General features: G+C 49.2%; 1 protein-coding gene across 10 annotated transcripts in view; it reads left to right on the top strand.

Moving 5' to 3' along the window:
* Positions 1-14,987, top strand: part of NMRK1 (nicotinamide riboside kinase 1) — a 290,988-nt gene that overhangs the window by 249,668 nt on the left and 26,333 nt on the right. For 4 of the 10 annotated variants that reach the window (XM_069229255.1, XM_069229302.1, XM_069229245.1 and 1 more), the window contains one exon: positions 11,808-11,882. The exons of 2 other annotated variants lie outside the window; for them this stretch is intronic. In XM_069229255.1, coding sequence (XP_069085356.1) covers positions 11,808-11,882 — 75 coding nt within the window. Of the gene's footprint in view, positions 1-5,128; positions 5,489-11,807; positions 11,883-14,987 lie in introns of those variants that run through there. 4 more of the 10 variants (XM_069229223.1, XM_069229234.1, XM_069229290.1 and 1 more) reach the window with 3 other exon arrangements.

The raw sequence follows: 14,987 nt of genomic DNA, 5'->3' as shown, positions 1-14,987 counted from the left end.
CCTCAGCGGAGGTACGCATAAATGAGATACAAGTTGAGTTCTGTACCCTTCAGGAAGACCAGCGCAACGGTTACCAACACTGAATGCCAACTCTTGGATCTGACTCAGCAACTAGCATCCCAAGAACAGATCACCCAAAACTGTGCTGGCCGGGTGAAACACCTGGAAGCATGCGTTGAGGAAGCAGAGGGCAGGGTCTGGTGCAACAACATCTGTGTTGTGGGCCTCCCGGGGGGTGCAGAGTGCTCCCAACCAATGACAGACTTCCTGGGTGAAGTCATTTACACCTGCCGAAGCCCTAACCCCTCAGTTCACCATGGAAAGGATGCACTGGGTTCTAGCTTGTAGGCCCCCTTCTGGCTCATCCCCACATCCTGTGGTGACCCGGTTGCTACATTATAATAGCAGAATCGCGTTCTGTCAGTCAGCCAGGACTACACCGCACAATCTCAACGCAACTGCACATTCTTCCTCATAGTGAAATGCAGGTTCTGTGAACTTTTCTCATTGAATCTCAAAGTACTGTAGACAACCGGTCACACTTCTTCAAGGACCCCGCCTCAGCCTGGGACTGGATAGAAATTAATTTGAAGAAACGCAAGAGCCTGCACCTTCACCATCGGCGCAGCCTCGGCCGGGGCTTCACAGGGGGTCTAGCTGGGGGTGCAGAGACGCTAATTCCTACGACCCACACCTCGGGCCCTGTCCCTTAACTCCTCTTGGCACAGTCAGCGATCCGCCCTCGACACAGCCTTTGCTATCCACCAGACCTCGCCGTCCCACTAATCCAGCTCAAGTGCCCCCAGCAGCGAGGGGGAAGGGCCCTTCAGTGAAGACATACCGATGGTACTCCAGAAAGGCCCGGTGGTGACTCCACGAACAGCAGATGATCTATAGTGGCCAGGGGTCCTGGAAAACTGACCTCACCACCACTGCGACGCAGCGCATGGAGGGGTGGACAATCCTCTCCTCCTCCAATGCTCCAACCTCAGCAAGGTCCCTTATGGGCACTCAGTCTTAAACTCTCAGCGATTGCCAGTTCTAGGGCCCGAGCTTACACGCACCTGGAACATGCAAAAACTTCCCCATCACCCCCACTTTTCGTGTGGAGTCTTTCAGTTGCGGTGTGGGTGTGTTGTTCTGTATTTGTTGTTCTGAAGCTTTATTATGTATTTTTTCCTACAGAACAATGTCTCTTGCCTTCCCTAGCGTCATCTCGGCTCTACTCATCCCTCCTCCCCCCCCACGCAAACCACCTCCGGCGTCTCTACCACACAAGGTGCAGTTCCTCACACTCAATGTAAGCGGGATGCAGTCCGCTCTGCAATGTTATTCTACCTACGCATACCTTCAACGCCAAAATGCACAAGTATACTTTCTGCTGGAGACTCACCTCATAGAGGAGGAACTCCAGCGCCTCGGACGTCGCTGGAGAGGTACAGTGATTGGCACAACGTATTCTGCATTCACAAGAGGAGCTCTCATCTGGCTCTGTCCAGGCACACCATTTCAGTTACACATGAGCGCTGATGACCAGGAGGGTAGATACGTGTTCGCTGAGGGTTACCTTGATGGAGAACCCTTGCTCCTGGGCCTCATTTATGCACCACATGCAGAACAAGTTTCGGTCAGGGCCACCATGTCAGAAACATTGGTACAGTGGGTAGGCATTCCTTGGATACTAGGTTGAGACTTTAATAATATTTCAGACATTGCACTTGATCAGTCACATCCACACCTTCCCTCTGTCCCAACCCACCAGCTCTCCCACTTATTCTCTGCTTAGATTGCCCAGTGAATGCTCCACGACACATGGAGGGTCCACAATCTGCAAATCCACCTCTATTCCCACTATTCTGTTCCCCATGACCACTGTGCCCTCTTAGACAAATTCTTTTGCTCTCCTGATCTATTTTTCTATGTGTCTGCCATGGATTACCTGGGCAGAGTGTTCTCCTATTATGCTGCACACTTCCTGGAGGTGGAGTGGGGGGTACCTCACCCCCATTCCCTCTCTGGAAACTCCCTAAGGAAGTCCCAGGCGACCCAACATTTACTGATTCTCAACTCACCCACATTACTGGTTACTTTATAAGCACTCATGAAACTGCCACAAGAGGGACTGAATGCGACACCTACAAAGTGGTAACTCGTGGGCACTGCATCCAAAACATAACTGGCATCCGGCATCAACTGCTGGAATCCCTCAGGGAGTCCGATAGAGAGGTCACTGACATTGACAACAGGCCTTCCATACACACTATTCTAATATCTACAACAGCCATCCACCCAGTCCGCAATAGAAATTCAAAACTTCCTAGTTCCTCTACCCCTCCAGACTATAAACGCGGCCCATCAGGAAGAGCTTGATAGTCTAATCACTGCTGAGGAGGTGAAGCAGACAATTCACAACCTTGCCCGTAATAAAACCCCTGGACTAGACTGGCTTCCCTTAGAATATTATGCACTTTATACTGCCATCCTGGCCCCCCGTCTAGTGACGGTTTACAATGAGGCCCTACTTACTGGATCTCTCCCCAACCCCTACGAGAGTTCCTGCTGCCCTCTCTCTTAAAGCTGGATGAGACCCCACCATCCTCACTTTTTATCACCCTATAGCCATATTAGGGGCAGACTATAAGATTCTGAGCAGGGTTCAGCAGATCGGTACTTAAAGGTGCCCCCACAGCTGACCCACCCTAATCAAAACTGCTGTGCACCAGGCCGCAATCCCTTCTTTAATATCCGCTGCCTCTTTTATATCATGGATCAAGCATCCTTTCACTACTCTAGAGCAGCATGCCTGATTCTTGACATCGAGAAAACCTTTGAGTCTCTCTCGTAGGAGTATCTTTTCACAGCTCTCCGAGCAGCTGGACTTGACCCCTGCCTACTAACCTATACTAAACTGCTATATATGGCTCCTTCCTCCCGAGTCGGAGTTTGCTGCCTAGTGTCCACCCCCTTCTCGGTCAGCCACGGTACATGTCAGGGCTGCCCCCTATTTCCAATCCTGTTCTCCATAGACATGAAACCCATGGCACACTGCCTCAGAATGGATAGTCCTGCCTGGGGAATACAACTGCATGGACACATGCGTGCTGTGCCCTTATATGCAGATGTTGTGATACCTTAGTTGACACTTCATCGCAAAGGGCTGCCTTCCAGGACTTTGAAGCTGCAGCTGGACTTTGTGTTAAAGTCTTACACTTTTCCTTTCTGGAGCGAGACCCAACTGCACCCAGTCACCATCGGACACACACCCTTGACAGGGCAAGCCATGGCCCGCGTTATAAAGGAGTTCGGTTGTACCACTCCCAAGATGACCTATTTAAAGGTAAACTACAAAGGGCATACCCCACCCTGCGTACTCAGATGATTTACTGGCAGAGACTTCCCTTAGTCCTCAGCGGACAAATTGCACCATCCAAAATGATAATTCCCCCCAAGTTGCTGTATTACTTTGTTAATGTACCAGTCTTCCCTCCACACCACTTCTTTTGTGACTTGGATCGACTGCTGTGAGACCTGTTCTGGAATGACAGCAGACGTTGTGTAGCTCTCAACAAATTAGAACTACTGGTTGCCCATGTGAGACTGGAGGGGGGCCTTCTTTTGAATTTTATTACTTAGCAGTCCAACTTCAATGGGTAGTCTGCTTGCTGGCCAATAGAAACAGATTTGAAACTACCGCAGAGACAGGCCCACTCCACACACACATACTTAGACAGCTCCTCCAATCTACCACAGGGGTGTGGAATTTATTAAAATATCTACTTGTCCACGGGACAGGTTGCTTCTCAAATCTACTTGTCCTGTAAAAAGATCTACTTGTCCCTTTGGTGCCATGTAGTGTGGCGCCAAATTATAGCAGCAATCTCATTATGTAAGAGCTCTGATAATAGCCTCTCTGATTATGCCAGGGCTACTACCATAGTAGGGCTTGAATACTAGCAGTTTCAATCCCTACTGTAGCAATTTCCTTATTTTTCCACCTTTCTGCAGATCTGCATACTGGGGCTGGAGGAAGCAGTAAGCAATAGTTCCAGGGCTGGAATGCCTTTGAGTCTGCAAACCTACTAACCTGCATGTTTTAAAGATTTTCACCAGCTTCTCTCTAATATTTTCCCATAATAAGAAAGGTTGGACATTTACTCCTGACAATGGCAGAATTAGAACTTCTTCCATGGTTGGGAAGAAAGTGGCTGGAGGGAAAATGAACTTGCAAATGCTCAATAGATTTTCACATGAGCAAATCTACACATGCGTATTTACCCATGCTAAAATACAGTTCACAAATATTTTATAGGGGTACGACATATACCATGGGTGCACTTTTGTGACTTTCTTTAAGAATTTGGGGCCACATGTAGGTAGGTTCAGATTTGTGACCCGCAAATTGCGAGTCGCAAATCCGAATGTAGGATGGTGTCCCTGACACCATCTGTGATTCGCAAGGGCTTCGCAAATGCTCACCTCATGAATAATCATGAGGTGGGTCGCAATTTGCGACCCCCTTGCGAATGGCGGCCTCACAGGGATGGTGGCCTGCTGGAGACAGCAGACCACCATGTCTGTGACTGCTTTTCAATAAAGCAGTTTTTTTTTTGTAATGCAGCCCGTTTTCCTTAAAGGAAAACGAGATGCATTACAAAAACGAAAAATGAAACGTTTTCGTTTCATTTTTTCAGAGCAGGCAGTGGTCCGCAGGACCACTGCCTGCTCTGTAAAAATGTTTACAGTGACATTCACAATGGGGAAGGGGTCCCAGAGGGACCCCTTCCCTTTTGTGAAAGTGTTAGCACCCATTTGAAATGGGTGCAAACTGAGATTGGTTTGCGCCCGCATTCGCAAAACAATCCTACATTGCACTGCGAGTCGCAATTAGGAAGGGAACACCCCTTCCTAATTGCGAGTCACAAACCCGTTTTGCGATTCGGTAACCAGGTTACCGAATCGCAAAACTGGGTTTGTGCATCGCAATGTGCTTTTTGCATGTTGCAAACAGCGAAAGTCGCTGTTTGCGACATGCAAAAAGCTACCTACATGTGGGTCTTGGTCCCTAATTAGGTCTGGTGTTAACAAAGACATTTTGTTTTTATTAAACTTCTATTTCTCTCTCTTTCAGCTGGCTTTACTGTGAGTGATCGCATTCTTCTCTTCCACAAGGAGCATATTGGCACACAAAGTAGTTTTGTTCAGTGTCAGGAACTACAGTGGCAATCAGTGACGTAATGAAACTGGAGGGTGCCCCTTTGCAAAGAACATGGAGGAGCCCCCTCTCCAGACTCACTCAGGGCAGGTGCTGTGCTGAAGGGGCCCCCTGGAGGGCGGCTGCGGGGCCTTTGTTATGCCACTGGTGGCAACATGTGCTTTTAGAGTTCAAAAACGTTTTGGTTTTTTTTTGCCAGTGTTTGTTACAATGTTGAGGACCTGGTAGCTCCCACAACAATAAAGTGTTACAAAAGCCATGTCAAAACAAGACACGCATTGATGAAACTAAAAGACTTATAAAAATATGTCAGATCAGTTGGCTTTGTCAGTGTTTGTTTATTTTCATGCTTCCCATAATCGTGTTGAAAATGGTTATACTGATTTTCCATTAGAAATATTTTTGGGAAATACTAGCATGCATCAAAACATTTTACTAAATGACACTTCATTTGCATATAATCAGAGAGCATTCTGGGAGCATTATACTTAGCCTCATAGCCTAAACTTTTCAAACATGTGTATACACGTTTTTTTTTTTTTTTATTGAACCAACGTCAGTAGTGAAGTGTGACATTAAAACATTTATTTACAGCACTCACCCTAATAATGAAGGTTTTCAAATAATGAACCATAAATACAAGTTCGAACAGCATTATCTTTTGGAAACACATTACCTCAACTGCAGAGAGTTCCACTCTCTGTAAACAGGCAGCCAAAGGGTTTGTGCTGCAGAGGGTTGGGTCTACTTGTCCCAAGGACAAAGTAAACATAAAATCTTGTTGCCCTTGACCCCAAACAAGATGTCCCGGGCGTCGGGCGATAGGAATTCCACATCCCTGCTACCATCAAGCTACAACACACCTGGTCCTTATTTGGCTGGCTAGCATGGACGTGCCTCATAAGATCCTTCCACCTAACGGTCAGGACACAGTCTTATGCCCCAAACATTCTACTGCTCAGCTTCCTTAGCATTTCAGTCACTTTCACGGCAGACCAGCTAACTGAATTGCAAGCTTGTGTTTTTTTTTTCCCTCTGTTCTCCCCTCCCGCCGATGCGTCCCAGCTGCTCCTCTCTCCCCCCTCCCCTTCTTAATGGCGGTCCCTGCGCGCTGAGGTGAGTGACCCCTGACCTGTTTTGGGCAGGTGAACACTCCCCGCGCGCACAGCACCACCGAGCCGTGCCCGTGTCTCCCCCATCCCGCCCTCGCTGCTGCCAAGGGATCGAGGCCCTCCTGGATCCGATCCTCCCTGGTGTCTAGTGGTAAGCGCTAGTGTGTTTTGCCAATCTCTTCATTTTCTCTTTTTTTCCTGTATTCTGTGCTTTTGCCTTTTCTGTGTTTTGCCAATTTCTTTCCTTTTTTCACTTTCTCTCGTATTCTGTCCTTCTGTTTTTGTACATTCCATTGCTGCGCCTTTTTTCTCTGTTCTCCCCTCCCGCCGCTGCGTCCCTGCGGCCCTCCCCCCTTGCGCCCCCATTTGCCCATGCCTCCCGCCTCCCAGCTGCTCCTCCCTCCCCCATCCCCTTCTTAATGGCGGTCGCTGCGCGCTAAGGTGAGTGACCCCTGACCTGTTTTGGCCAGGTGAACACTCCCTGCGTGCACAGCACCACCGAGCCATGCCCGTGACTCCCCACCCCGCCCTCGCTGCTGTCAAGGGATCGAGGCCCTCCTGGACCCGATCCTCCCTGGTGTCTAGTGGTAAGCGCTAGTGTGTTTTGCCAATCTCTTCACTTTCTCTTTTTTTCCTGTATTCTGTGCTTTTGCCTTTTCTGTGTTTTGCCAATTTCTTTCCTTTTTTCACTTTCTCTCGTATTCTGCCCTTCTGTTTTTGTACATTCCATTGTTGCGCCTTTTTTCTCTTTTTTCTCCGTTCTCCCCTCCCGCCGCTGCGTCCCTGCAGCCCCGCCCATTCGCGCCCCCATTTGCCCACGCCTCCCGCCTCCAAGCTGCTCCTCTCTCTCCCCTCCCCTTCTTAATGGCAGTCGCTGCGCAACCGTGCAGCGGGTGCGCCGCTGGCATGCCAGAGGCAAGCCCGTCTGCGCCCGTCTGCGTCTGGACCGCGCCCAGTGCCAGAACCCCTGGATCCTGCAACAGCCACACCGCCAGTCTCCGTTACGACGCCAGCACCCTCCTCGCACTCAACACCGGTCGAGGCACCACCTGCTTCCAGGCCACTCCGAAACGCACACACGGACCCTTTTCCTGCCGCACCTGTAGCTTCACCTGCGACAGAACCCATAAACCTCCCAGGACCGGAATCAACCACCTCCACTGCATACTCCTCAACACCCGCTCTGCAAGCAAGCACGCCATCGAGCTCTGGGACCTGCTCGACACCACCACCCCCGATGTAGCCTTCCTGACCGAAACCTGGTGGAACGACTCCTCGGCGCCTGACATCGCCATAGCCATTCTGGATGGGTACAAGATCTCCCGCAGGGACCGCGTCAGTGGAATCAGAGGAGGCATAGCGATCATCCACAAGGCCACCCTTGAAGTTCACACCCACTTGGACGACACCCTCAAGTCCGCCAAACTCCTGCACTTCCAAATCCACACCGACCCCAACACCACCCTCAGAGGAACGCTCGTCTACAGACCCCCTGGACCCAGGGCACTGTTCAGCAATGCCATTGCCGACCTCGCCAGCACCACCACGGATTACATCCTCCTTGGGGACCTAAACTTCCACCTCGAAAACAATAATGACGTCAACTCCACCATCCTGATCCACAACCTCGCCAACCTCGGTCTCAGACAACTTGTCAACGCACCCACCCTCGCCGCCGGCCACACTCTAGACCCCATCTTCTCCACAAGAGACCACATCGCCTTCAACCGCACCACCGAACTCTACTGGACCGACCACCACTGCATCCACTTCACCTTCAAGAAACAAACCAAACACCACCACACCAAGCGACCACCCCGTCGATGATGGAGCAAAGTCACCGAAGATCAGCTGACCAACGCCCTAGCCCAGACACCGCCCACTGACCCCGACAACGCCGCCCTCAACCTCAGGCAATGGATCAACGACTGCGCCAACCGCCTCGCACCACTCAAAAAGCCCACCAACAACCAAACCAGCAAGAATGCCACCTGGTTCACCAACGACCTCCAAGCGCAATTGCCGCAATCTCAAGAAGAAATGGCTCCACGAACGCACACCCGACAGCCACACAGCACTCAAGGACACCACACGCAGACATCACCAACTCCTCAGGCTAGCCAAGAGATCCTCCTTCAAAACCCGCCTGGAAAACAACGCTCACGACAGCAAAGAACTCCTCAACATTGTGAAGGAACTCTCCAACCCCAGCGCCACCGTCAACGACATCCCACCCTCCCAAGAACTGTGCGACGCACTAGCCACCGCTTTCCACCGGAAGATCGCTGACTTCCACGACAGCTTCAACACCCCAACCACCTCAACCACGCCAATCTCCTCCTCCACAAACTCCACCTGCACCAACCGCCTGACCTCATGGACCAACGTCAACGACGATGAGACATGCTAGACCATGAATTCCATCCACTCAGGATCACTGTCAGACCCGTGCCCACACCACATATACAACAAGGCGACACAGCCATCGCACCCCATCTACGGAAGGTCATCAACATCTCCTTCGAAACAGCAAGATTCACGGAAAGCTGGAAGCACGCCGAAATCAACGCTCTTCTCAAAAAACCGAAGGCGGAACCCAATGACCTCAAGAATTTCCGGCCCATCTCCCTGCTCCCATTCCCGGCAAAGACAACAACATCCTCGACCCCTCCCAGTCCGGTTTCAGACGGAACCACAGCACCGAGACCGCCCATCTGGCCGCCACAGACGACATCAGAGGCCAACTCGACAATGGAGAAACATCAGCCCTCATCCTCCTATACCTGTCAGCCGCCTTCGACACAGTCTGCCACCACACTCGGAAAACGGCCTCCACGAAGCGGGGATCCAAGAGAAAGCCCTCGACTGGACCACATCCTTCCTCTCCGGCAGAACCCAGAGAGTCCGCCTCTCCCCCTTCCAATCCGAAGCCACCAACATCATCTGCGGTGTACCCCAGGATTCATCCCTCAGCCCGACGCTGTTCAATATCTACATGGCCCCCTCCCACAAGTGGCCAACACAACCTCAACATCATCTCCTACGCCGACGACACCCAACTCCTCCTCTCCCTCACCAAGGAACCACACACCGCCAAAACCAACCTTCACAAGGGCCATCGCCGACTGGATGAGAGGCAGCCGTCTGAAACTGAACTCGGACAAGACGGAGGTCCTCATCCTAGGGCCCACCCCCTCCGCCTGGGACGACTCGTGGTGGCCAACCTCGCTGGGGACCCGACCAACACTAACCGACCACGCACACAACCTTGGCTTCATCCTCGACTCATCCCTCTCCATGTCAAAACAGGTCAACGCCATCTCCTCCTCCTGCTACAACACCCTCTGCATGCTCCGCAGGATCTACTAGTGGATCCCAACCGAAACAAGAAAAACAGTAACATAAGCCCTCGTCAGCAGCAGGCTCGACTACGGCAAAGTACTCTACACAGGTATCCCGTCCAAGCACCTGCAACGCCTCCAACGCATCCAAAACGCCTACGCCCGACTTATCCTCGACATACCCCGCCGCAGCCACATCACCCCCCACCTGAGAGACTTGCACTGGCTCCCTGTTGACAAGAGGATCACCTTCAAGCTCCTCACCCACGCACACAAAGCACTCCACAACACCGGACCAGCCTACCTGAACAACAGACTCATCTTCTACACCCCCACCCGACAGCTCCGCTCTTCCAACCTCGCCCTCGCCTCCGTCCCCTGCATCCAATGAAAATCCTCCGGCGGCAGATCCTTCTCCTACCTCGCCGCCAAGACCTGGAACACCCTCCCGACCAACCTAAGAAAGATCCAAGACCTGCTCACCTTCAGAAGACACCTCAAGACCTGGCTCTTTGAGCAGTAGCAGCACCCCCCCCCCCCTTACCCAGCGCCTTGAGACCCTCGCGGGTATGTAGTGCGCTTTACAAGTATAATGAATGATTGATTGATTGATTGATTGATTGAAGGTGATCTCTTCCGAGATGGACAGCTTTTAACATTTGACCAGCTTTAACAAGACTATGCCATCCCCCCAGGCAATGTCTCATGTGCGGGTGCCTCGATGCAAACCTTATGGGGACCCCTCATGGAAGAACCACCCAGACACGAAGTTATACATACACTATACCTCATGGGGCATGGACGACACCTCGTCACATGGCTACACAAAGGCATTAGAGCGCATGTGAACATCGCCCTGACCCACCTCCGGCAGCGCTGGGAGGATGACATTGTGAGGCCTTCCCATGACTCGGAATGGGCGAAGGCCCTAGAATCTAACAAAACAGTCTCCTGAAATGATCGCTTCAGAAACATCCAATGTATGCTTCTCCACCAGCCTGCCTCAATAAAATATTCCCAGCAGCACACTTACCATGCCCACGATGCTCTCACCCCACAGCAGACCACCAGAATATGTTCTGGTCCTGCCCGGCGCTAGCATGTTTCTGGGATAAGATGCATACTACCCTGGCCAGGGTCACTTGCTTATCACGCTCAAAACGTAGGCAGCCACGGCCCTGGTATTGTTCCCGTGCAGGAAACACCATGAAGTATGAGCCCGATTCACAGTGCTAGTGCTTTTATTGGCCAAACGTCTCCTAGCTATGTACTGGAAAGTCCCACACCCTCCCTCACTAACTCGATGGCTATAAGCGGTATCTTAATGGGGAGAAGCAGAGAGTTTTGCACTGCACTAGGAAGAAACTCATCGGTTTTGGCACCGCCCTAGAGCAGCGACCTGGGGCGTAATGTTACTGCACTTTAAGACACTGGCAGCAGAAGACACTCCTCATAGCATGCCCTCACCTTAACTTATAAGCACATTTGCCCCAGTGTTTAACATCTCTCCCTCTTAGCCTTATCGCCTTCTATACATCAATACCCCCCAAAACCGAGATAATCCCCGCCCCTCTTCACACGGTATCTTGCCCAAGATAATGGTCTTTCGTCCTACTTGACCTAAATTTACAGTTTCCCCAAGTATCTCCTTTTTCCTTCTCTCACTCCCAGTCCCAGAGTATACCCCTTATCCTTCCCTTTCTTGGATAGTTTTTGATGGACCTCTTAATTCCTACACTATCCTATATGTCTCCCAACCTCATGAATATGGTGTCGGTAATTTGTGCTTTATGGATATGCTGTGCTGAAGAATACATCTCAATAAAAAAGATTTGGAAAAAAAGGTAGGCAATTTATTTGTATCGAAAATGAGAACTGATGGCTACTTGTCAATCTGTGTAATTGTTAAAGAATAAATTAGTCTACATATATGCAGTGCACCGATTGTTTTTCACAGTTGCTGGGTTACAAGAATTAAGTTACTTATTTTCACTTTCTGGTGAGAGGGTACTTTAAATGATTTAGCATTTTCAACATTATTCAATGGTATTATTAGTTGTGACTTTGCGCAAGGACCGGACACCTGGATAATGCCTACTAATGATTTATCATGTCCTTGTCGTATGTCTTTACTTTTTTCAGTTTATATTGATGGAACAAAATCAGAAAATGATATTTATTCTCACGTCTACAGTGATGTAAAGGAAGCTTTATCGGGTAAGGCTAGCAAACTGATTGTAGCATATATTTATATTTAAATATTAGGTACTCCTTACTTTATTTAGTGCTACTTAAATGTTTCTACAGTCAGTTGACTTATGTGTCCACAAGTTTCTCAAAGACTAGTGATGGATTCACATGTTTTGCATTCTCCTGTTACTGAAAATGCTTATTGGGGCAGATGTATGAGCAGCGGCTGTTGTCTACTATGTTCTTATTTTCTTCTTCTGGCAGCAGCGCCACCTTACTGTCGTCCGCCGGCATGACCACAGCTGGATTGCCGCCATCATTCTGGCGGAAATCTGGCTATGGTCATAAGACGGCTGGTAGCCGTGGCAACGGTCTTCTGGCGGCCGTCGCCCCGGCAGTGGGCGGTATATACCGCCAGTGTTATAATGAGGGCCTATGTGCCCTAGGAAGCAACTGTTAAAAAATACTCATTGAATTCTGTAACCCAATGTGCACATCCAAGATACAGATACTATGCAGCCCTCCAGCAAACCATTTCATCAACACAGTGAAGACCTTGAAACTCACTTTCTCCTAAAAGCAGGCAGAAAAATCCCTCCACCACAGATCTTGCCAAATCATCCTCCCTCCAATGTACAGTCTACAGTGTGCTCATTCGACATTCTTATAATAAACAAGACCAACGATCTGATCACAGCTACAAACATAACATGTCCTTCTACAGACCCCTGCCCTCTGAAAGTATATAAGAATCGAGAGGTACAAAAAGAGTTGCTGCATCATTCCTTCTGCACCTGTCATTGGCATTTGACATAGCAGACCACCAGCTACTATTACAAAGTCTAAACAAAACAGGAATCAAATGGTTTGTCTTCAATCGGGCAAAATACTGCCTTAATGGGAGAGCATAAACCCTATCACTTACATCCTTCTGCTCAGCACCATTTACCTTTAGGGTAGGTGTTCATCAGCCCAGTGGCATAACAAAATGTGATGGGGCCTGGCTACAAGATATGTTGAAAGGGCCCCCATACTCACATCAGTAGGGGCTGAGGGGGCCCACTCCAGTATGGGTAAGCTTGCCCCCCCCCACCCACCACCGAACCGCAGAGGCAGGGGTGACTTCTTTTACGCCCCTGTTTAAGACTTCAACATTTGCTCCTCTTTTTTTTGTATCTGCCAGTTCCCGAATTCCTGACCTTATCAAATCCTTCAATCTTATGTGCCATAAAAATGCCGTTGACATTCAGATCAATTTAAAACTAGAAAAAGCATGAGACCTTAGGCCGTCTGTCCTCTGCGATGGCCTGCTGGCAGTAGATGAATGGGTACTTAGTAATCACCATAAACCTAGCTCTGCAAAAAAAAAAAAAAAAAAACACCTATGGGTTATGACAGCATTATAACCTTCTAGGTAGATGGTCTCTGCCACTGTGATCTCCACCAACGTTACAAGCGGTTTGTTCTTCACATTGAAAGTGTAGCAACGTATCTCCCCTTATCAGGCCTTTTGCAAGGAGTTCGGGCAATAAGAGCCCTGTTGTTGTCACTTCTTGACTACGCAAATCGCCTTTAAATTGGCCTATCAGAAAAAATTATATGCAGGTTTCAATGAATCTAGAGTACAGCTCTGAAACTTTACAAGGCAGGATCAAATTACCCCTGAAATAAAAGCTCTGCACTGGTTAACAGTATTAATAAGAATTTCATACAAAGCACCCTGCATTATCGATTGGGTGATCCATAGGAAAGTACCTGTCTCCCTACAGGTGAAACTTAGTGTACAGTGGAAGCAGAAACCTCAGATCTAAAATGGCAGGTAGTATCTTCTCTTTTCAAACATGGAAGCTATGGAACAGGCTTCCAAGGAGTATTGGCATAATTGACAATCACCTATAATTTAGAAATACAATAATGACATGGCAGTCCGTGTTTGCCTGACTGCGTGTATCAGGTATCCTGGGTGTTCACTTTTAGCCCTGGATTCAGAATAATTTAGCGTGTGCACCTGTAATGTGGAAGGGTTTACCAAGTATGTCATCTTATACTGTCCTTTGTCATAGGTTTAACATGTAGTTCAGTGGTGGCAACACACTATGTTTTGTGAATCCATAGTTGTGACCAGACTTTTTTAGTAGAGTGGAGATCTACTGTGTACTCATGTAAAGATCTGCTTCTGTGTGCTAACCCAGATCCTAGGGCTAACATCCCTAATGTATGGTGTGCATGTTTGTTTATGTGATCTGTTTGGTACATGCATTGTGCGTATGAGTGAGCCAAGGCAATAGAGGTTATGTCTGTTACATTTTAAAATCCCTTGGCATGTTCCTGTGCAAAAGAGGGAGGTGAGGTTGTTTTCCTAGACAGTGGAAATTATTGTTGACATTCCTGAAGCTGGCAGGCAGAGCTTGAACTGACGTAGGAACAGAGGAGACAAGGCTCCTTTGCCAATTCAATAAAGCCTTTTGCTATGAAGGGCTGCTGATTAATTTTACTGTAGCACTGCAGTTTTATAGATATTGGGGGGTGGTGGGGAGTTGGCGAGACTGCAATGTGTGTTTCTCAAGATGCAAAGGCTCCCTTTTGAAGATGCCAGCCTTTGGTCTCTTCCCTGATTACTGTGACTGTTGCCAGCCAGGTGCAGAAAGCTCACACCTCTTTCTGCCTCTGTTGTGAGCAATCCAAAGTGGAAACTACCTGGCTGTGAGCAGCATCACTATACACAAAGGTGTGTCGGGAGATCAGCCTGGAAAGGAAACTTCAAAGTAGAATAACTCCAACCTGCTGGTTATGAATGTGCAGACAGTGAAAACATATCCTGTGTCCGCTTTGACGGTATGAAGGTAGGAGACACTGCCTTCCTTGTTGTTCCAGTTCGAAGTTCTCTGAACGGAATGTGCTGCAGAATATTTAGGGAATTGCTGTGCAGCCAGAGCTGGTGCCTCCTTGGCAGCCAGCTTCCTAGAGTTTGGGCACATCACCTGAAGCCTTTCCTGGATGGTAGAATCAGTTTCTCTGACCGGAAGTGCCTAGTAGCCATCCTGCCTGTTGAAAGAGGAAAGGAGCATGCAACCATGCAGAAGGTGTGACTGTCCAGGGAGAGCCAGAAGCAGTTTGACCCCCGATAATGCG

This window comes from Pleurodeles waltl, chromosome 1_1 (genome assembly GCF_031143425.1).
Source record: "Pleurodeles waltl isolate 20211129_DDA chromosome 1_1, aPleWal1.hap1.20221129, whole genome shotgun sequence".
Lineage (NCBI taxonomy): Eukaryota > Metazoa > Chordata > Amphibia > Caudata > Salamandridae > Pleurodeles > Pleurodeles waltl.
Note: the sequence above shows the minus strand (reverse complement) of the source record. Positions and strands in the feature narration are given on the sequence as shown.